The 24,624-nt window shown below is 40.7% G+C and overlaps 1 protein-coding gene across 2 annotated transcripts in view; it reads right to left on the bottom strand.

Annotated features, from left to right (window-relative positions):
* The window catches only part of LOC126161505 (pre-mRNA-processing factor 17), a 73,055-nt gene that overhangs the window by 19,743 nt on the left and 28,688 nt on the right, over positions 1–24,624 (bottom strand). For both annotated transcript variants that reach the window (XM_049917408.1, XM_049917409.1), the window contains 4 exons: positions 23,453–23,682; positions 8,496–8,592; positions 8,148–8,362; positions 3,017–3,125 (listed from right to left, as the gene is read on the bottom strand). In XM_049917408.1, the coding sequence (XP_049773365.1) occupies positions 3,017–3,125; positions 8,148–8,362; positions 8,496–8,592; positions 23,453–23,682 (651 nt within the window). The remainder of the gene's footprint in view (positions 1–3,016; positions 3,126–8,147; positions 8,363–8,495; positions 8,593–23,452; positions 23,683–24,624) is intronic.

Genomic DNA, 24,624 nt, shown 5'->3' with positions numbered 1-24,624 from the left:
AATGAGAAGCACATGGTGCTAGGCATGGGGCGTGAACCAGACCCAGCGAGGTAATCACCGCTGGTCATGATGTCAAAGCTCCCACATTGCCGGCTTTGTTTTGTGAACATAAACAACGTGCATTGTGTATTGTTTCTACAGTGTGCTTTAATTGGACTGTTCTTCACTTCACTGTGGTTTAGAAAATTCTGATACTCGAAAAAATTCGCCTAGTGACAATCCTTTGTGTGTCAAGGCGTGCCACTAGGCAGCGAGACACTGAAGTTACTACAGAGCACTCATAAGATTTATGAGCAGGAGAAAGAATACGCAAGTATTCATAGACAGCCATCAGTTCCTGTGAACCGTAATGATTCCACATCATCTGTGCCAGATAATACATTTTTAGCGACTCATGGAAAGAAGTAAAAGCAGCCTTACCTTGTCATCGACTTAGATTCATTCAAGATTAATGCACTCGCAGGCATATTTATGGTTACTACAGCAAGAAATAGCATCCTATGGTAGCAACATTACTAGTGTCATTAAAAGAAAGTGAACTTTTCAGAGGTTGGAAAATGTCACTATAAATTGTGCTGAAAAGGAATTTCTGTTGCAAAGTGCTAGACGAACGCAAAGTCCTGTTAGAAAAGGTGCATATTGCTACGGCTCAAAGCATATTCTTGCACAAAACTGTGAGCAAGGAAATTCATTTGATTTGCGTTTGTGGTGATGACCATGAAAATGGTTTTGGCACTGATTCCGACTATGGTGACGATGGGGAGCTGCATGGAATTGTGCCACTGTCGCTGTAAAATGGTGAGTGAAGAGCAGTGAATATCTGTTATTTATTATTATAAGACATAGAGTGAGAATTTGTAGTCTCTGTTATTATTTATTTTGTAAACTATGTACCACATTGTTTTCAAGACATCAGTCATTATCAAATACTTATTTTCTGTATTTCTTTGCATCATTATCAAAAGTGTTTGCTTCATTATGATTATATATATATGGTAAAACTTTACAGAGGGCCGTATACATTGTTTGCAGTTGTTTATTTGCTGTCATTGTGGTAGCAAGTCAAAAACAAATCATTATATGTTCTGTTACTGCTCAATAGCTTACATTTACAAGATGGAACAGAAAACCGTATTGTCTGCTATGTGTATAGAGGCTGCTGTTACAACATCACAATTGCAGAACAGCCAATCTAACTTGATGTAATGCGAACTGTCAAGTGCAATGTTTCACTGTCATAGGTATAGTATCACAACAAACATACCACACAGATTACAGTCATGAAGTGATAAATATGATAATGAGCACAAGAAAAAAAATTTTGCCAACATGCAAAGAACAGTCATTTCTACACTTACAGCCATGTTCTGTAAGCCATTGTGAAGTGCACGACACCATTGTGAAATGCACGACAGAGGGTACTTCCCAATGAATTACATATTGGAGTTTCTTCCCACTGCATTTGTGTATGGAGTGTGGGAAGAGCACGTAGTCATATTGCTTTATGCGTGCTGTAATTAGTCTAGTCAGACCCTACAGGAGCAGTATGCAGGGAACTGTAGCATATCCCTAAGATTCCTCCCGTAAGACAAGTTCTTGAAACTTAGAGACCTTTGAGCATCTACAAGTTCAGATTCTTCAGCATTTCCACAACATCCCCTCACAGGTCAAGCAAACCCGTGACCATTTGTGCTGCCAGTCTTTTTATACATTCAATATTCTCTGTTAGTCCTGGTTTAGATTCTACACACTTGAACAATATTTTAGAATGGGTAGCATGATTGTTTTATAAGCAATAGCTTTTGTAGACAGTCTGAATTTTTCCAATATCCTACCAATCAACAGAAGTCCACTGCTGGCTTTAATTATGACTGAATCTATGTGATCATTCCATTTCATGTCTCTACAAATTGTCAAAAACCATATACCTGTATGAGTTGACTGATTCTAGCTGTTTTCTCTGTAATGCTGAAGCCATCTATAACACTGTGCTTTAACACTGCAATCATATTTATACAACCACAAAGAAGTGGTACAAAAAAGCACAAAGAATAAGACACACAAACAGTAGCTCTTGGAACCAGAGATTCTCCATCTGGCAACAGAGAAGAAAGGATTTGAAAAGACAAGACTAATCAGGGATTAGACAGTAAAGTTACAAAGGATTACAGGGCAAGAGAGGCAACAGGGCAGGCCTTGTGGGTAGTCCGTCATAATACTCTAGCAACAGGCAAGACTTTCTTAAGCCCTCAAATGAAATTATTTATCACTTTTACTTCCCACACTACCCACTGAAGCCATCCTTTGCCCTCGTAACTCTCGTAACATCCTTCTCAAATAATATGACATTCCCAGTCCCTAGACCATCATCCTTACCTCAAGGCACATACACCTGCAATCAATCACACTATACAAGCTGTCCCATCCACCCACCCACTACCACTTACTCCAACCCCACAATTGGTAAATCCAACAATGTAAAAGCCAGACCAACATGTGAAATCAAGTATGTCATTTAAAGACTTAAATCTGTTCAATGCACAGTGTTTTACATAGGACTGACCACCTTCTAAGTGAGTCAGAGCGTCCAGCTGACATCTAGGCACTAGTAAAAATCTCAACTGGATACTGTCTGATATGAGATTGTTGTGTGTGATGGGATGGATAAGGACAGAAATGGGTACTTATTTTACTTCATGAACACTGCAAAAGAAGCTTTCCACAGTCATGCTATGGATTTGTTTGCACATTTTCTCCTCAAGGAGATGTTGCTGTGAATAACGATATAGTCTCTCATTGTATAAAGAATGAGGATGTGTCTCTGGAGTCAGCAGGGCATATTTCTGACAGCGTTGAGAGGCAAGCAACATTAGACTACTCTGCTTAGTGCACAAGACAAGAAATTATTATAAGATGACTAATTTTTTTTAAATTATGAAGGTATAGTTTTCTATGTTACCTATTTTCAACTCTTGACACTAACAAATAAATGTTTCATTTGAACAATTTTTCTTACCTGCCGAAAGAAACTGTGTTCCATCATTATTGAAGCTAACATCTCTCACAGCCTGTCGATGACCATAATATGTTCGAACACATCGTCTCTCATGATAAACTTCCCACAACTGGAAAGTAAATAAAAAGTATGGTTAGTTATTGTGTACATGTAAATGTTTAATTATTTATAGTATAAGTTATTAGTTACAATCACAGTATAATTCATTTCTGCTTCTGCTATTATCTTTATGAACATTACTGTCAGTTCAAGCTGTGACAGGTCATTGATAACAATTTTCATAAGTAAATGTATTGCAGAGTTGCAACCAATATAACAAACTATTTAAAGAGCTGCCTAAAAGATGTTTTAAAATGAACACCACACATTATCCTTATTACACACTTCTCCACAGTGAATACTTTGTTCCTCAGTGAAGTGCTGTCCAGATGCTGTAGGCCAACAGCGAGTGAAAATAGAAAAAAATAACATTTTTATCTTCATAATTTGTTATTACCTGTACTACAAAAGTTGTAGAGAATATATACAACACGTGATTTCCAAATCCCTTTCTTGTCAAAATAAACATTGACACATTTCAAGAATTCTGTTTCATATATTGTCTGTCTCTCTCTCTCTCTCTCTCTCTCTCTCTCTCTCTCTCTCTCTCTCTCTCTCTCGCTTGTGCTAATTTCAGAAGAGTGGTGAAGTCTTTTGCAATGCAGATTGAATGTACTGTGTTTTATCTATGAATGCATAACAATGCAAGGATTCTTTAGTTTCACATTATAAGAGTTTCAGGATCAAAACTATTGTTAAAATGAGTAACAAATAACCAATTGTGAAACCATTGGTTTATGCAGATATTCTACAAACAAATGAATTTATTTGGACTGCACACTAAAATCATCTTATCTTCTTTTTGTTTGATATGTTCAGTTTCTAAAAATGACCCAGGCTACAAATCTATGAATATCATTCTTTGTAATATAAATATTCTTACAGGAGACCGACTGAGTTACCTCAGCGCCAACTTGGTGCTTTGGGTTAATGACACAGCTAAAAGCTGGACTGCTTGTAAATCCTGCACTACTTTAATCTACTCCTTGTAGAAAATATGCGACTTCAATGCTAGCACTTAGCTTCTCACTCTTATTAACTCATGCACCATGTTTTAGTAGTAATCTCTGTCTTGCATATTACCCTTTCTTCCTCCTTTAAGCTCTCAGGTTTTCAAGTCTCGTCCAATGCAGTCCCCAACAATCAGTCTTTCCTTCTCATCCCGGACAGTAAGTCTCACCTGACTTGCAGTTCTGGCTGACTTTCCCAACATCTACCCCTTTTCTTAGACCTCTCCAGTCCTTTTCCTTCACCCTTCTTCCATCCCCTTCAACCCTTCCGCCTGAAGGAGAAGCCACTGGCTCCGAAAGCTTGTCAATCACAACAGTCTTTTATGTGTGTGTTCTGCCGCCACTTGGTGAGTAGATTTTTTATCTATCCAATTAAATACAGTGTAATATTAGTTATATTAAGATTCCACTCATGATGGTGCCTAATGTGACAGCAAAAGAGATATCTCAATACAAACTAAATTATGACGACTCCCACAAAGATGACAGATTAATCTGTCACAATCAGTCAAGTGCAATAAAATATTTCAATAATGCAGCTTATGACTAATTTTATTCTGAAAAAAAAAAGAAAAATGACAGCTGTGTACAGAACTTACATTACAAGAGTTTCTAGCATTTATTGGATCCCTGTAGATTACCAGATGCAAAAAGATTGAGAATGGCGTTGCAAAATTTAAAAACAAACACACTTCAAAAAGAGAGGAAGAAATAAAAACAAAGAAGAATACCATGAAAGAAATATCTTCCTCTTCTGCAGTAGTTGCAAATGAAATCTTCAATACAAACAATCAAAACACCAGTAACAACCATACAACAGAAAATAAAAGAAGTGCTGTTACTACTTTCACAGGGTGTCCAGCCATTGACCATTTCCAGATTCAAGGTTTTTTTTTCAGGTTTTTCAAGGCAAATTTTTTCCAAGTTGCTTTTTTACCAAATTTGAGACTAAAACATCCTTTTTTCAATACTTTACATTGACAATTATTAGAAAGTGCATAACTAATTACATGTTATTTCTTAAGCAGCATACGTAACAGATACAAATTAAAATATTTTTAAAATATTAAATACTGTATTCTGATTTACACACAATAAAAAATTACAAATTCTGTTTTTATAAATATACGAGGGCGGTTCAGAAAGTAACCTCCTATCGGTCACAGTGCGGGTTGTGGGGGGAGTAGCGACGCCATCTGTGCGTTCACGCACTCAACAGGTCAGTCGGCATCAAGCCGTGGTTGAGTGAACGTCGTACCTGCGCTAGTTTAGTTTTTGTGGCAGTTTGAAATGTGTGCTGCAATAGAAAACCCCGCCAAATGTGAAGTGCGTGCTGTCATAAGGTTTTTTACAGCCAAAGGATATTCTGCAGCAGCTATTCATCATGAGCTTTGTGCCGTGTACGGACCAAGAGTTATGAGTGAAGGAGTTGTCCGTGAATGGGTACGTTTATTTAAAAGTGGACAAGAAAACGTTCATGATGAAGAGAGGAGTGGTAGACCATCATTGGTGACTGACGAACTCGTTCAGACAGTTGATGCAACAGTTTGTGAAAATCGACGTTTCTCAATGTCGGAGATGTCTACTGGTTTTCCACAGATTTCTAAGACTCTCTTGTACGAGATAGTGACAGCAAGATTGGGTTACCGTAAGTTCTGTGCACGATGGGTGGCCAAAATTCTTACCGACCACCACAAAACTCAAAGAATGGCCTCTGCATTAGACTTTCTGTCACGTTATGAGGACGAAGGAGAACCATTGTTAAACAGAATCGTGACCGGTGACGAAACCTGGATTAAGTACGTGAACCCTGAGACAAAAGAACAATCAAAGATGTGGGCACATTCAAATTCGCCTACCAAACCAAGAAAAGCCTCGCAAGATTTTTCTGCCAGAAAACTGATGGCAACGGTGTTTTGGGATGCCAAAGGGGTGTTGTTGGTTGAATTCATGGAACGTGGTACGACCATTAATCAAGACGTGTACTGTGAAACAATAAAAAAGTTACGACGGGCTATACAGAACAAACGCCGTGGTATGCTGACTTCCGGTATCGTTTTTTTGCACGATAACGCCCGTCCTCACTCTGCTCGCAGAACAACGGCCCTTCTTGAGTCCTTCAAGTGGGACGTTATCAACCATCCACCTTACAGCCCAGACCTGGCGTTAAGTGATTGTCACCTCTTCATGCATTTGAAGAAATGGCTCGGGTCACAGCGGTTTGATGACGACGAAGAGCTCAAAGATGCGGTCACAGGCTGGCTCCAGGCACAAGCGGGTGATTTTTATGCAGAAGGAATTTCAAAGCTTGTGAAGAGATACGATAAGTGCCTCAATCGCTATGGAGACTATGTAGAAAAATAGTGCAAAGATGTAGTTGTAAGATGTATATATTAAAATATTTTTATTTAACTTCGTGTATTTTTTTAAATCAACCGGAGGTTACTTTCTGAACGGCCCTCGTATATACACTGTAACTTGCTGATTAAAGGAAACAAACCAAACAAATTTGTCATGATAAAAATGAATAAATCATTTCTTTAAATTTTCTGTCTCTGCTGAAATCTTTGAGGCTTCAATTAACTTATATGCTCCTTTTGTTTCCAATTCTTTGATTTCAGCCTGTTTTCATTTGTTCAATAATCAATGGTTCCTCCTTTTCTTTTTCAACTTCCTCCACCTTATGTTTCACATCATCTTTGTACAAAGAATGTGTACTGTGAAAACAGTGTATAAGAATTTTGTCAATGTTGAAATTGTCAACTCCATTTGCATCCTGGACTGTGTCATATATGTATCTTTGAGGAATAAGGCTTTTTCCCCCTCCCCAACAACAATTTTGAGGTTTACAGGAAAGCCTCAATCAACAGTATCATTTCCATGAGATTATTAAAATAATTTGCACAACATTTTGGAAATTTGGGCATGGTTTTGAAGATAATTTGATTATATTAATCCAGAATTTACCAAAACAATTTTCACTTCCCTTGTAACATTTCATCTCGTTTTCAGTTCTTTTCCCCTGTAGATCTCCACAAATTCAAGTTCGACAAGGTCTGCCTTTAAACCTGACATTCTTCCGTTTGATACCAAAATTTCAAGACGAGCTGCTTCCTGGTTTAATGTGATTTATGGATTCAAGCAGGAAACCATAAGCGTTAAATTCTATTTGAGCAGTGATCTTTCTCACAATTTCTCTACTATCCCAATAATATGTTTGCATATTTCCCTTTAGCAACAATATTTCCTTCTCAGGTGCATTCTAAATTTTTTTCAGTGCACATCTTGTAGCCGAATGCAGAGTGAATTGTCTGGCTTTAATAAGATTCTTTACAGCCTTTAAGCTGATTTTCATTAAAGTTGAGTATTTGCTTTTTAAGATGTCCAGTTCCACAACTCGCTGCATCAAAATGTTCACGAGATAATATAGTACATCATACAGAAATGAAGCCATCGGGACATCAGTCTGAAAATCGAGTAAAAATGGTTCCAACAAGTGTGCTATTCAACTGAGGAATGTCAGTTCTGCAGCTATAACTTTGTTATTGACAGCATCAGAAACTTGGTGACTCAGGAATAGTGTTTGACTGCTTTATCTCAGTATTTTTACCACAGTAGCTGATCTAAACTTCAAAGCAATGAATTGTCCCATCTCTCCCTACCTCTCAGCGGTAGTATCAATCACCTTCCGTGGATCCCCACCTCATGCGACACCTTGACAAGTACAAAACAGTTGTGAATACATTGACTCACCAATGGGTATTATGTGTGTACCATGTAGATTCCCCTTTGAATATTTGAAAGCTATTTGAAATATCACTGATAACATATCAATATGAGTATGGTACAGAAAAAAATCAAGGTTTTTAAATAAAATTTAAGGTTTTTTCTTGTTTTTTCCCAATTTTGAAAATTCTTGCCTTTTTCCAAATTTTCCAGATTTCAAGGTTCACTGGACAACCTGTTTCACAAAAATCCCATTATGTTTAGAACTTACACCTATTTACTTGAAATAAACTTACTTTGACCCTACAATCCATGCTGCATGAAAGTAAAAGATGAGCTGTTTTTGGAAACCAACGTATTGCAGAAATTCCTTTGGTATGTCCTTGCCATGTGTGAATGTGAGTCTTTGGTAAGAAGCAGCGATCAGGAGGTGAATCTGATTTAAGATTAACACCAACATCCTGCGGAGCATGGAGGAATGACCTGCCCTGATAGTCAACTGGATCCTTAACTGAAATGAGAGACATCACATTATTGTGACATACATTTATCGCATGCCACAGACATTTTTCAAATGCTATTATCTTTTTTTATAATATAAAAATTACACAGAAAAAGTGTCTGGAAGGGTATTGGATACTCACTATGCAACACAGTTTTCTCCTCAAGGGGCTTCTCATCTGCTTGCTTCCCTCGCTTCTGCCGTTTTGCAAGTATTTCTTCCAATTCAGCTGCTTCTTCCTGTCAAACATAAAATCAATTGTCAACTGGTATAAATCTAAGATATACATTACTGTTAACAACATACAGATCTGCATAAATAAAAATATGAACACCCTAAAACAATGGTCCCACGTGAATGAAGTAACTATTATGTAGGTTGTACATGCATATGATCATAATTGCATGAAGAATATACAAAAAATTTTGGGATAAGGAAAGGAGTCAGTTAGGATGTATACTATCTCCATTTCTTTTCAATTTGAGAGAACTGAAGGTCTAACACAAATGGAAACTGGAATTAAAACTGAGGGGTATTTGAGTAACGACTTAAGATATACAGCTTAGACAACCCTTACACCACACAGTGCAGTGGACATTGAAAGTATACTGGAAAGAATATACACTCCTGGAAATTGAAATAAGAACACCGTGAATTCATTGTCCCAGGAAGGGGAAACTTTATTGACACATTCCTGGGGTCAGATACATCACATGATCACACTGACAGAACCACAGGCACATAGACACAGGCAACAGAGCATGCACAATGTCGGCACTAGTACAGTGTATATCCACCTTTCGCAGCAATGCAGGCTGCTATTCTCCCATAGAGACGATCGTAGAGATGCTGGATGTAGTCCTGTGGAACGGCTTGCCATGCCATTTCCACCTGGCGCCTCAGTTGGACCAGCGTTCGTGCTGGACGTGCAGACCGCGTGAGACGACGCTTCATCCAGTCCCAAACATGCTCAATGGGGGACAGATCCGGAGATCTTGCTGGCCAGGGTAGTTGACTTACACCTTCTAGAGCACGTTGGGTGGCACGGGATACATGCGGACGTGCATTGTCCTGTTGGAACAGCAAGTTCCCTTGCCGGTCTAGGAATGGTAGAACGATGGGTTCGATGACGATTTGGATGTACCGTGCACTATTCAGTGTCCCCTCGACGATCACCAGTGGTGTACGGCCAGTGTAGGAGATCGCTCCCCACACCATGATGCCGGGTGTTGGCCCTGTGTGCCTCGGTCGTATGCAGTCCTGATTGTGGCGCTCACCTGCACGGCGCCAAACACGCATACGACCATCATTGGCACCAAGGCAGAAGCGACTCTCATCGCTGAAGACGACACGTCTCCATTCGTCCCTCCATTCACGCCTGTCGCGACACCACTGGAGGCGGGCTGCACGAAGTTGGGGCGTGAGCGGAAGACGGCCTAACGGTGTGCGGGACCGTAGCCCAGCTTCATGGAGACGGTTGCGAATGGTCCTCGCCGATACCCCAGGAGCAACAGTGTCCCTAATTTGCTGGGAAGTGGCGGTGCGGTCCCCTACGGCACTGCGTAGGATCCTACGGTCTTGGCGTGCATCCGTGCGTCACTGCGGTCCGGTCCCAGGTCGACGGGCACGTGCACCTTCCGCCGACCACTGGCGACAACATCGATGTACTGTGGAGACCTCACGCCCCACGTGTTGAGCAATTCGGCGGTACGTCCACCCGGCCTCCCGCATGCCCACTATACGCCCTCGCTCAAAGTCCGTCAACTGCACATACGGTTCACGTCCACGCTGTCGCGGCATGCTACCAGTGTTAAAGACTGCGATGGAGCTCCGTATGCCACGGCAAACTGGCTGACACTGACGGCGGCGGTGCACAAATGCTGCGCAGATAGCGCCATTCGACGGCCAACACCGCGGTTCCTGGTGTGTCCGCTGTGCCGTGCGTGTGATCATTGCTTGTACAGCCCTCTCGCAGTGTCCGGAGCAAGTATGGTGGGTCTGACACACCGGTGTCAATGTGTTCTTTTTTCCATTTCCAGGAGTGTAAAATAATAGTGAAAATGTTGGCCTAAGGCTAAATTTGAAGAAAACAATTTTGACTACAGGAATGGAGACTAATGGGGTGTAGAGAAATTATGGAGGAATTCGATCAATACCAGTATATACTTTAGAACCTATAATAACAACAAGCAGCTCCACACTAAGAAATTAAGAAGTGCAAAACTTGGAAAAGTCACAACAATTACACAAGTTGCTAAAGGAAAGGAAACTGTCACTACTGCCCAAGATAAAGTGGCTGAAACTTTGATGTTTCCCACAGTTATGTAAGGATGTGAGTCACTGACAATAAAAAAAAGTGTATCACAAGAAAATTGATTCTTTGAAATGTGGGTTTGGAGGAGGATCCCGAGGAATTCACGGACCAAAAAAATAAACTAATCCTAGAAAAAATAAAACCTGAACTATCTTTGGAGACCAAAACTCTGCAGATGAAATTAAGGTACTTTGGGCATGTCACAACAGCAGAAGAATTACCAGTACAAACTGTAATGCGTGGAAGAACAGATCAAAGATGTAGAGGAAAACCAAGGAGCAAGGGGATAGAGGACACCAAAGAAAGCATTGAAATGGCCCTGGAAGAACTGAGGACCAAAACAGTGTCCAGGAGTGCATACAGGGACATCGCTCATCAAGCCACTATGAGTTGGAGACAAATTGATGGATTATAACAGCAAATACATATACAGACATAATGTCTGGAGAACAATTTTAGAATCTTTTTGGCCATATATAGCTCTAAAACAGTCCTACAATCAAATACTGAGATTATCATATGACACTGGTTGAATAAGTACCTGTTTCAGGAGTCAAGATACCATTTTTTTAAACAAATTATTAATTTTTGAACATAGTTCCATTTTAGGGGTATATGCAATGTCCCAAAAAGATTAAACTTCTTTAAAAAAAATGGGTACTGTGAAACTCTCTAACATATGCCTCTATCTCAATAATGACCACCTCATCTGCACAGAATATCTTGCCCACAAGCCCTTTCTTCTGGGGAATTAGAAGAAATCACAGGGCACCAAACGATTCAACTACAAGGTGTGTTGCAGCAGCCCAAGCAGTTCTGTGGCAAGAATTTCCTGATGTGTTGTTGTGAAACAGCACTTTCTTCTTTGCCAAATGGGGTCATGTTTCCCTCTATTTAACATTGAAACAGTCCAATGTTTCACTGTGGTACTGTCCAGTGATTGTTTTCTTCTTTTCTAAGAATTCATTCTTATAGACTCACTTCACATCCAGAAAATCACAGTCATGACTTTTCCAACCAATGGGATTGTCTTTGCCTTCTGGAATCCAAGTCTGAGGGACAGTGGTAAACTCGAAGCAAAATATCCTGTGGAGCTCATTTACATTGCTTCACACACAGCATCCAATTTGAAAGCCACACTTGTTATCTACCATGACCACCCATTGTGGCAGTCACTTCTTCCTTCTTCTTTTAGTGTTGAAACCTGAGGTTGGTTTGCAGCAGAGCGCCATTCCTCTCTTCTGTCTGCCTTCCTCTTCATTTCCACATATGTGCTACATCCAATCTCATTCATGATCTGTTGCATGTATGATATCCTTGGTCGCCCCCGCTAATTCCTTCCCTCAATAGCTCCTTCTGCTATTGTTCCAATGTGTCGTAGGAGTGCCCTACAAGTTTGTCTCTTCTTGTTTGGATGTGCCTCCACAGAGATCTGGTTTCCTGTACTCTTCTAAGCATCTCTTCATTTGTTACGTTGTTTCTCCAACTGATCATCATCATCCTTCTATTGCACCACATCTCCAGGGCCTCGAGACGTCTTCTCTCTTCTCTTCCAATTGTCCAAGTTTCACATGTGTATAGGGCCACACTCCAAACGAAACCTTTCATGACATGTTTCCTTATTTTCAGACTGATGTTTTTGCTGGTGAGTAAGTTCCTCCTCCAATTAAATGCAATTTTGGCCTTTTGCATTCTGCTCACAACTTCTTTCCGGCTTCTACCATCCCTTGTGATTCTACTTCCCAGGTAAGTAAATTCGTCTATCACTTCCGGCTTCTGTCTTCCAATACTCAATCTCAGAGGTTCATATTCTGCTACTGCCCTGCATACCATCACTTTAGTCTTTTTCTTGTTTATTCTCATTCCATACTGATAGCATAGAATTTTTTCCATTGTTCTGAGGCCTTCCTCTAGATCTTCTTTTGTCTCCATGACCATAGCAATATCATCTGCATAACGTAGCATCTTCTGCCCAATAATTTTGATACCCACCTGAGTAGTTTCTCGAACTTGGTCTATAGCTTCCTGGATGTAAGCATTGAATATAAGAGGGGAGGGAGCACATCCTTGTCTTACCCCTTTTCTAATATTTGCTTCTTGTTCCTGGTGAAGTTCCTAATCACTGCCACCTCATTCTTATGTCACTGAGCCAACAAAATTTTATCATCAACTCATTACACAAAATATCACTTGTCGTTCCCATCAATGCACTTTGTGTAATTGCTTTTGACAATCAGCATGAATCATGTCATGATCAATTACTTTTTCAGTAATCACATCTGTGGGCTGTCCTGGGTGATCTTCATCAAAAACATGGTGAAATTCATTGAAGCAATATCTAACTGTTGTCACTAATTGCACAGGATCACCATAAACAGCATCCAATTCCGCACCCCCCTCCCCATGTTTTCCCATTTAAAAGCAAAAAGCAAATAAGTGAACAATACTATACATTTTCCATTTCAGCAAAAACCACAAATTACAAGTTACTGACAAAGCTTTTAAATTCAAACTTATCTATGAAGTGGTGTCATTTAAGCAATGGCAGAGCAAGATGTTCACACCAACTTACCGTATTTACTCGAATCTAAGCCGCACTCGAATCTAAGCCGCACATGAAAAATGAGACTCGAAATAAAGGGAAAAAAAATTTCCCGAATCTAAGCCGCACGTGAAATTTGAGACTCGAAATTTAAGGGGGGAGAACAGTTTTAGGCTGCAACTCCAAATCGAAACAAAGTTGGTCCATTGTAATACGAGACACAATTTAGGTCGAATGAATGACGATGCAGCTACAGTAGTTTGGTTAGAGTCGTAAGCTTAGCAGTTAAGCTTTACCAGGTAGCTATTGCTATGCGTCAGGCGCTCCGTCCGTATTTATACGGGTACCCTTCCTTTCTCACATGCTTCGTCTGGTTTGAATCAATTGCATATTTTGCTTTTATCTGATAAGTGCCATTTTCTTTGTTATAGGTGTTTACGTCACTCTAAGCTGAAATTGCATTACTGTACTGTGTCATGCATTGTTTGTCGCATTCTGATAGTGCGTGTTTACGAACTGTCGCCGCTCGCGCGCTACCGCCGCTTAATATTAAAAAAAAAAAAAAAAAAAAAAAGAGAGAGAGGAATCGTCTCGTTAGCGAAACAATGGCAAGAGACTGCTATTTGTTGTTACTTACACTGCTGCTTTCTTTGATAATGATTAACAAGAACCAAATAATAGACTGCGTACGATAGAACATGTTCTGAACGAGAGTTAGGCGAAAATTATTCTCCGTTTGAAAATCTTTGCGGCCGCTTCTTTAGAACATCAAATTCTGCACAGAAATTAGAGTCATCTTAGGTTTTAAAATCTAGTCAGTTGCCGTGCTTCATTGCTGGCTGTATCACTATTAGGCATAAGAATAATACGAATATAAACATGACACGATATTTATATTCTTCCACGTTTGCTGTTGTCTCACTCTAGTTTCGTAGTTTATTAGGCAGACAGGATTTAAATGAGATAGCAGCAAACACGAAAGAATACATGGCAAAATGTTTATATCCGCATTCTTTCTTATGGTGAAGAGAATACTGCATGTGATTCACATTTCGTCAGGTTCCTATTAGCAACCATCTCTTCTCACAGCTAGGAAAAAATTCAGAACGTAGAGTTGGCCATATTGACAAACATCCCAAACAGTCTTGCCTGTCGGATTTTCGTAGTACATTAAAATTCTGCTACATTCGAAGATGAACAATACGGAATTTGTATTTACTTCGTTGGATAATGTATGAAAATGCAGTGGTCGAAACAGGGCGGAGAAAAAAAAGCTCGTCTTCCACCTTTTTTTTTTTTTTAATTTATTTACTGACGCAGAGGTTTTGGCGCCAGTATTTATCTTTGTGCCTACAAAGCATGCCTGTGTAGCGCTACATATATTCGAAGGCAGAAGTTAGTTGTGGCGGCACCTACCAACATTTTTTTAGAACTTCCGCTTGCTTTGTACTCGATTCTAAGCCGCAGGTGGTTTTTTGGATTACAAAAACCGGAAAAAAGTGTGGCTTAGATTCGAGTAAATACGGTACATTGGCAATGACATCTGTCTTCAAACACAAGTATTTACTGAACACCCCTCATGGAAGACAGACTGCACTAAGGAGGATGGGGAGAACTTCCTGAAGAGAGCAGTGGGAAATACTATAACTGTGAGTGCGACAACTGCTTCCCTTGAAGAACAGATCTCCAGGACTTTGCAGAAAGAGAACAGCAATGGGTTGGGTGATGTACTGTATATATTCTAAACTGTTCAATATTCTTTTAAAAAGATAGGGGACCTAGGAAGTACAGGGTTATTATAAATGATTGAAGCGATTTCACAGCTCTACAATAACTTTATTATTTGAGATATTTTCACAATGCTTTGCACACACATACAAAAACTCAAAAAGTTTTTTTAGGCATTCACAAATGTTCGATATGTGCCCCTTTAGTGATTCGGCAGACATCAAGCCGATAATCAAGTTCCTCCCACACTCGGCGGAGCATGTCCCCATCAATGAGTTCGAAAGCATCGTTGATGCGAACTCGCAGTTCTGGCACGTTTCTTGGTAGAGGGGGTTTAAACACTGAATCTTTCACATAACCCCACAGAAAGAATTAAGTCAGGAGAGCGTGGAGGCCATGATATGAATTGCTGATCATGATCTCCACCACGACCAATCCATCGGTTTTCCAATCTCCTGTTTAAGAAATGCCGAACATCATGATGGAAGTGCGGTGGAGCACCATCCTGTTGAAAGATGAAGTCGGTGCTATCGGTCTCCAGTTGTGGCATGAGCCAATTTTCCAGCATGTCCAGATACACATGTCCTGTAATGTTTTTTTTCGCCGAAGAAAAAGGGGCCGTAAACTTTAAACCGTGAGATTGCACAAAACACGTTAACTTTTGGTGAATTGCGAATTTGCTGCACGAATGCATGAGGATTCTCTACCGCCCAGATTCACACATTGTGTTTGTTCCCTTCACCATTAAGAAAAAATGTTGCTTCATCACTGAAAACAAGTTTCGCACTGAACGCATCCTCTTCCATGAGCTGTTGCAACCGCGCAGAAAATTCAAAGTGTTTGACTTTGTCATCGGGTGTCAGGGCTTGTAGCAATTGTAAACGGTAAGGCTTCTGCTTTAGCCTTTTCCGTAAGATTTTCCAAACCGTCGGCTGTGGTACGTTTAGCTCCCTGCTTGCTTTATTTGTCGACTTCCGCGGGCTACGCGTGAAACTTGCCCGCACCCGTTCAACCGTTTCTTCGCTCACTACAGGCCAACCTGTTGATTTCCCCTTACAGAGGCATCCAGAAGCTTTAAACTACGCATACCATCGCCGAATGGAGTTAGCAGTTGGTAGATCTTTGTTGAACTTCGTCCTGAAGTGTCGTTGCACTGTTATGATTGACTGATGTGAGTGCATTTCAAGCACGACATATGCTTTCTCGGTTCCTGTCGCCATTTTGTCTCACTGCGCTCTCGAGCGCTCTGTCAGCAGAAACCTGAAGTGCGGCTTCAGCCGAATAAAACTTTATGAGCTTTTCTACGTATCTGTAGTGTGCCGTGACCATATGTCAATGAATGGAGCTACAGTGAATTTATGAAATCGCTTCAATCATTTGTAATAGCCCTGTACATGGCCATTTCATCACTCCAGTTGCATCTTTCATCATGTCACCAGAGGTTAGTAGCAAGGAAGTAAGGATGAGAGGAAAATTAGCATGCAGTAAACTTCCTTATAGATTATTCTACAAAAAATGCTTCTTGGTGGTCATATGTGACTGGGTGCAATATAGCGTGAACCCTGGTCATCGATGCAGTCCTGGCAGCTTTCTTAAAGCTTACCAACACTGTATAAAGCTCTAACAACCAACCAGTCTTTCAGATTGTCAAATACAGGTGTGTAAGGCATCACAATTTTCATAATTAGCGCATGGTTCCAACTGTGCCCCTAGTATAGCAATCAAAACATAACTTTATTGCCCTTTATCTTGATTCCATGCAATATGGCACTTCATGTCACACCTTCTGGTTTATTCAGTATGGGTATCATGAGAAAGACTGTCTAAATTGTGGTCCTCCTCCATGATTAGCTGCTGCATTCAGAAGTTGCACGCCAAAACAATAATCTTCTGTTATTAATATTAGACAAACTAAACAGCATATTTACTTCCATTTCATTGAAGTATCTCTCAATAGCGTGCTATCGTTCCATTATTTCACAAGTATTAATAACTGGCAGAATAATAAACAGTTGCTAAATGAAAAGGCAGACAATGCACTTAGGAGACCTTTGGATTGCTACATGTTAACTGTGGATTAGTTTATCAACTGCAGTATATACAACGCTGAGAAAACTTCAAAGCTGATTATCTCCATAAATTTATGAAAAACATTAACAGCAGCCTATTTCTCAGCACTTTTTAACCGTGTTCCATGCGCGTTTTACTACAGAACAGAAAGCAGCCTCAGCCATTTTCATACTGCGCATTAACAGTGTGACAATGACAGTACAACGCTGCAGAGGCTGTGACTGTACACGATTTTTTAAATAAAAACTTCGTAGCTAAAGTGTGATTACGAAAAATGTGGATGGCTGTTAATACATTTGAATGTCTTAAAGCTTCATTTAACATAACTTAGTAATAAGATATCTATTACATAAGTAGGACCTACTTCCAAGAATGTAACAACAGCAGTGTTCGTGTGCTATGGCTTCTGACCAATCATCGCGTTTGTGTTTGTTTACATCAGGTTTATTATGATGAACGGATTATGGATATATAAACACACCTCCACCAGCAGCGTTCAACGTATCTTTGCAATATACATACTTGTCAGAATTTAGAATTTCATTGCTGCTGAGATCTGTGTAGTCTGTCATTTGACCGAAAACGGTAGTTTTGTTACAGCAAGAACAAGCCCAATTTACGGACTATAGTACTTTATAGAGCCAATGTAAGACACAATGAAGTACAGGTTACTCATAGCGCTGAACTCAGTGAACGGACAACAGTAATACATGTTACAGGATACGATGAGAACTCATTTGCGATTGCTTAAATGATACTGTTTCTTTGGCAACTCACTAGAGCATGACACAGGGCCAACCCAGATGGCCTCTATAAGTGAGCCTGCGAACTGTATGGACACACAATCTCAAATCACACACATCATGAGTGAAGTTACATCACTCCTCCCTCCTATGGGGTGGGAAAACCACGTACATACATAAAAACACTAGCCACAGAAAAAAAACCATGGTACAGAAAAAAACACACAGTACCAAAAAAATTCATGGTACCAAGAAAGAGATAAAGATAAGTGAGATAAAGAACACTGATTTCACAAGGCACTGATATTACTAGTCACAGAAAACACCAACGATGGCACTGAAATCTATTTCAACGCCTGATGATGGCAGCTGCTGCAGAATGTGGTGGGCAGGCATAAGCGAGTAGAGGGGGAAGTGATGAGGAGGCAGTTTGGTGCACTGTCCCCCTCTCGTGAGAGGCCTTAGGACAGGACCAGGGAAAGTGACTCTATAGCGACACCCTCACTGAAGTTAGCTGTCGGCGCTGGAAGCAACAGTGGGGGCATCAGAGATGAAGTCCTCACAAGACCCAGCAAGGGAGGTGGCAGCAGCTGCGGCACCAGGTGCATTGGCGATGGCAGTCGACAAGTGGGGGTGGAGGCAGGGATGCCAGTCAGCGATCTACCAGGCAGTGCCCCCCCCCCCACCCCCACCGCATTGCGAATTGGACCGTCTGCGACACAGGAACAGGCATCGGCAGAGGCAGGGATGGGGGAGGCAGTGGGCCCACCAGAACACACCCTGCCATGTGCTACTGCAGCTGGTCGAAATAACAGGACACCTGCCAGTCAGGAGTGCGGACAATGTGCAGATGCCAGCCCTAGCGGCAAGAACCCAGTTCAGCCTGTGGCTGAAACTACAAGCCAGGTGGGCACATCAAGCAAGGACTGTCGCAGTGTCAGTAGACGCAGCATTAGGTGATGGAGGGTCGTGGTTGGCGTCCATGCAGCAGCTCTGCCGGGCTCTTGTCACCCACTGAATTGAAATGGTGTGAACTCAGAAAAAGGTCTAAAGCAGCTTCAGGGGACCTGCTGGGTACATTCTTCTGGATCTGAGTTTTAAATGTCCAAACCATGCATTCGGTCTCACTATTAGATTGAGGATGAAACAGGGAATCTATGAGACGCCAAACCCCACTAGCTTGTCAATCATAATGATCATCATCATCATCATCACCACCATCATCATTTAACAGTTTCAGTTTCCCGGGTACTGGTAATGAGCCTCTCTCATTTTGTCCTGTCCAAATACACCTGTTCACAAAGAACATCATCCACTGTCCATCCTCTGGTCACTAGATCAGCCTTAATGAAGTCCATCCATCCGGTTCAATGTCTTCCTTGAGGTCTTTTTCCATCCACCTGTCTTTCCAAATTTATTTTGGCTGTTCTAGTTGGCTCCATTCTCATCACATGCCTATACCATCGAATTCTAGATGCGCCAATTCGATCTTATAGGGATGTCTTCATTCTGACTTCTTTCCTCACCTCCTCATTCCTTAACTTGTCCATCTTGGTCTTCTGGATGGTGGATCTAAGAAATTTCCTCTCTGATGCTTGCAGCCTTGATGATTCTCTTTTTCTGAGGATACATGTTTCAATACCAAAGGTCAATATTGGTATGAAATAGCTATTAAACATCATCAGTTTGGCCAGTTTTGGAATCAAGTCATCCCATAAAAGTGATCTTACTTGTTGGTAGAATTCAGATCCTTTTTTCACTCTGCTGATGATTTCATTTCTGAGCAAATTATCACTGGAGATTACACTTCCAAGGTAAGGAAAACTGTCCACACACTCTAGGTGGTGGTCTCCTAGTTTTACACTTGCTGGTTGTCCATCTCTGATGACTGCCATCACCACTGTCTTGGTCTTGCTGACGTTGAGGTTATATTTCTGGAACTGAGATTTCCATTCATCGAGTCTGATCTGTACTTCCTCTTCAGTTTCACCCCATATCATGATGTCATCAGCAAAGGCAAATGCATTCAGTTCACCTGTCTTCTCCCTCACATTCTTCATTATAGTATCCACAACAGTGATGAATAGTAATGGGGACAGTGCACTTCCTTGCTGAACTCCACTCTTGGTCTCAAACCAGGATGATCTCCTTCCCCAATTTGTACACAGCTAGTACAGTCTTTGTACATCATCTGAATTTTTCTTATTAGCCCTTCAGGCACATTCTTTCTCCTCAGGCATTCCCTGATCTTATTATCTCTTATAACACTATCATAGGCTTTTTCTATATCCAGGAATACAATGACCAGGTTCTTGCCTTCCTCCCAATACTTTTCCTTCAACATGTGAGAGCTAAAAATTAGATCTATTGTTGATCTGTTACTTCTGAAGCCATATTGTTCCTCCTCCAGCTGTGGAAGTGCCTGTCAAAAAGATGCAAATTCTCAAGAAACGAACTGGTAACCACGGTACATGGAAGTCCCCTAAATTGCAAAAATCTTAGACAGGGCAGAAATAGTGGCAGTCATGGACGTGGGCACACAACGTGCCAAATATGGAAACTTGGAATAAGTGCCCACTACAGTGATCCAATACTGATTTATGATGAGCCCAGCGAAATCGACATGTAAACGCTCACAGGGGCACTGCGGCATCGGCCAGGGGAAAAGACACCTGTGGGGGCATCTGCTGCTGATAACAGTGAGTGCGAGTGGCGATAAGCCATGTATAATCCCCATCTATGCTCGGCCAACACACAGCTGATAGCCCGAAGCATAGGTGCAGGAGGTCTCCCAAGTACCAACATGCAGAAGTCACAGTACATTACGGCATAAGGAAGCAAGAATCACAACCTGGTGAGCTAACAAAAGAACCCTGTCAAACACAGAAAGGCAGTGCTGGAGGGAGAAGTAATTATGCAAGGGATCTGAGGCACAGCCCATGTGTTTTTACGGCTACCTGTGCTGCACAAAAGACATGAACTGAGTAAGTTCAGGATCCACAGCGACAACCGATGCAACCATCGCACTAGTGATGGGAAAAACCATTGACTGCAGTCTAATTCTCAGTATCTAAAGATGAACAAAGCAATTCATCCTGATCGATCATCAGGTCCAACCCAATAAGAATCCAAGATAAGGCATTGGCGTTGGTGTGTTGCGCTATCGGCCGGTAATGGATTTGATAATGGTATCAGGAGAGGAAGAGTGTCCACCTCTGCATACGATGTACTGCCTTGTCTGACAAGGAAGCTGAAGGGTTGAAAATAGCAACCAACAGCTTGTGATCCACGATTAAATGAAACTCAACACAACCGCTAAAGCCTCCTTTTTAATCTGAGAATACTGCTGCTGAGTGGGAGTTCAAGTCTTAGAAATGTAAGCAATGGGTCGTTCAGACCAATTTGTATATTTGTGAGCCAACATAGTGCTGAGAGGCATCTGTAGCAAACACAAGATGCTGACCCAGGCCAAAAAGTGGCCAGACACAGGGCAGATTGTAGCTTAGATTTAAGCAAAGCGAACACTCGGCTGCAAGCTAGGGACCAGAAAAAAGGCACACTTTTATGCAAAAGCATACGCAGGGGCTGAGCAGCAGTGGATGCATCCTATAAAAACAGTAGCATGCAGCTTTACCTAGAAATACCTGCAGTTCCTTACTGCAGGTCAGCTGTGGCAAAGGTGCAATTGCCTCAACATGGTGACACAACATCAAAACCAACGTACTCAAGTGACGCTTGAAAAACTGAGATTTGGCATGATTGCACTTGAGACCCGCAGACCACAAAACACAAAACAACGATATCATCGAGGTAATTGTAGTGGCTGCCTGATAATTTTGGGAGCAACCTGTCAGTGCATGGCAAAGGGTACGTATCTTTCAGGATGTGCATTAATCGCGACACTGAAGTCACCGCAGAGGCGAAACTCCCCCATCATCCTGAACACTTGCAGCGTGCCTAACAGGGGTTGACTGAGCAACCTCGTGTATCTCCCCCCACGCAGCAACCTGAATGCCTGTGCCTTGTAACACTTCTAAGGACTGTGCTATATTGAGCACATCCATAGGCATAGGATTCTCACACCGAAGTGCTTTTTCACGGACTTCCCTACCCAGTGCCAGACAAATAATAACATCACACACCATGTGATCAACGTGATGGGTACTAGTGACAAATTTAAAATAACGGCTCATCTCCTGAAGTTCTGCAGCCCAGGCTTTGTAAGATTAGTTTGGGCATTTCTGACAATGGTAAAATTCAATATGCGTCACAACGACATGTGTTCTATCACAGTAATAGGGTGAGATAAGCTTGAGCACTTCATCGAATGACAAGTTGGCCAGTTCTTGCAGAGGTGCAAATTGGCCCACCAACTGATACATTTGTGGTGAAATTCAGGAAAGAAAGAAAGAAAGCCCTACACATGCTTGCATAGCCCATGCGAAAAACCTGAAAATGTTAGTGTAACCATGTCTCATAGGAGTCCCAATCTTCAGCCAATTCATTCATATGCCGGAAAGGGTGACGGCTGCACTGATGGAAGAGTTAAAAGCCGCAAACACGCAGATGTCACCTGACTGAGAGTAGTGGTGAGAGCCTGCAGTTGTTCTGTAAAAGCCTGCAGCTGGGCAATGATACTTTGGAGTATTCCTTCCTTCCATCAAGAGGTCTGTCGGGTGACTTAGCACTGACACTAGCATGCACACAAATGTAGCCTCACTCATCGCCAAGTTTGTTACGGAAAGAACAAACACGATTTACGAAACATAGTACTTCATAGAGCCAACATAAGATAATTTAAGTACAGGTTGCGCATAGCACTGAACACATTGAATGGACAGCAGTGATACAGGTTACAGAATAGGCTGAGCATTCATCTGTGATCGCTTAAATAATAGTTTCCTTGGCGGTTCATCAAACCGTGCCAGGCCTGTCAACTGTATGGGTGCTTGATCTCAAATCATGTGCATCATGAATGTAGATACATCAGTTTTGATAAAGTAACATACACCTTTTGTGTAAAATCATTATTTTGTAATATAAAGTATTTGTTTAAAATTAAAAAGAAAACACATCTGTGCTGAAAAGTGGTTTCTCTTGAGAAATTTAATGTGACTGGAGACCCAAGCATAAACAGAACTATTAATGTATAATGAATTCAGATATTAAAATATCAGTTTAAAACGTGATGACTTTTTTAATAACCCATTAATTATAAATGAATTTGCTTAAAGCTGGAAATAACGTAAAATAGTATATCATATCAAATTAGTTACAGCATCTGTGCCGGAAGAGCGATAACATTATACATACTTGTAAACTGGTATGTAAACTATTGCATCTGTGCTAACTAATCATTGACATATGTACTTTCAGGCTTTGTAAATTAATATTGAAATACAATACTGAGGTATTTAAATTTGCAATTTTCTACAGTCAGAGAGAGACATTTCAGGCACTCTTCACAAGTATTACAATATTATTTGCAAACAAAGGATACGGTTCTAGAATGAAGGACAAACATATCTGATGTTTTCACTGTTGGTTTCTGTGTATCCATTACAACACCTGGTATGCCTTTTGTTGCATGTTCCAGGCAAGGTCACCAAAGATAATTACTACATCCAGCACGATCAGATTATTTATTATATTCCAAACTCTAGTGGCACTGAGTGGATGTGGAGATATATTAAATTACATACCTCATTAGGTCTCATTACCCTCTGCTCATCAGTATATCCTCCCCATGGCCCAAGAAATCCTTCAATGTCAGAAGGGTTGTCATTCTTGTTTCTTTTCCTTCTGTCAAGTGGGCGTTCCTTGGTGGTTTCAAAGACTGTCTTACCATCAGATTCTTTGGCTGCTTCAGTGGCACCAACAATCTGATTTCCATTTTCAGTAACTCCATCAACAGTAGGATCCAATGCATAGCCTACACAAAAATAATAAGTAATAGATCAAAGGCACACTAATGGTTTCATTTTAATGTTTTATTTTTATTTACACTGCAGCTCATGCCATACTTAAAAGAAAACTAACTTGGTTAAGGCTCAATTTCCTGTAATATTCCACTAATTCAATGAATGTAAATGTATCATACACTTCCAGAAAGAGGGGAGGGGGGGGGTCCAATGTTTTCCAGTAACACAGTTTTGCACATCTTTTTGTTTTTTCTTTGTACAATACCGCTAAATCCACATTATGTACCTGGTCTTACGTACACTGTTCGTGTGTTCTAAACCTGTGATTAAACAGCACCCGTCAAAGCAGTCATTCAAAACTTGCAGTTATGAGACTGATGACCATCATAATAGTTTTGACATCTGTTATATAAACTCAAGGCATTGAAGAACAAACATTATTCACGTAGTAAGTGCTGACATCAGACTTGTATGAATTCTTTATTGGACATTTTTGCTATTCTAATAAGTTTATTCAAATATTTTAGCAGGAAAACATTATTCACTAATGACTTATCCCAGACGGACCTACCAAAATGATCACAAAATTACACATGGCAGAACATTTATGTCTAATCAATGCACATTATTTAGTAGTAAAGTTGTGTCAATGTGGGACTATCTATATAGCAAGTTTTATATAAAAGTTATTTGTTTTAGACCCCACCCAGCCTATAGGATGGAAGGAATAATAATGTTTAACACTCCCTTGATATAAGGTCATTTAGGTATAAGAACAAACTCGGATCAGGAATGGAAATCAGCTGTGTCCTTTTCCAAAGATTCTGCCTTCAGCACAGGATTTCTAGATATGGATGGACAAATCTGGTTTTGAAACTCATTACACAATGACATGCACACTCTGTTGTTATGTTTATACTGTTGTTAGATACGACATTAAAAATAAAGGGGAG

Source organism: Schistocerca cancellata, chromosome 2, assembly GCF_023864275.1.
Source record: "Schistocerca cancellata isolate TAMUIC-IGC-003103 chromosome 2, iqSchCanc2.1, whole genome shotgun sequence".
In the NCBI taxonomy this organism is placed as follows: domain Eukaryota; kingdom Metazoa; phylum Arthropoda; class Insecta; order Orthoptera; family Acrididae; genus Schistocerca; species Schistocerca cancellata.
This window is presented reverse-complemented; position numbering and strand designations above follow the sequence as displayed.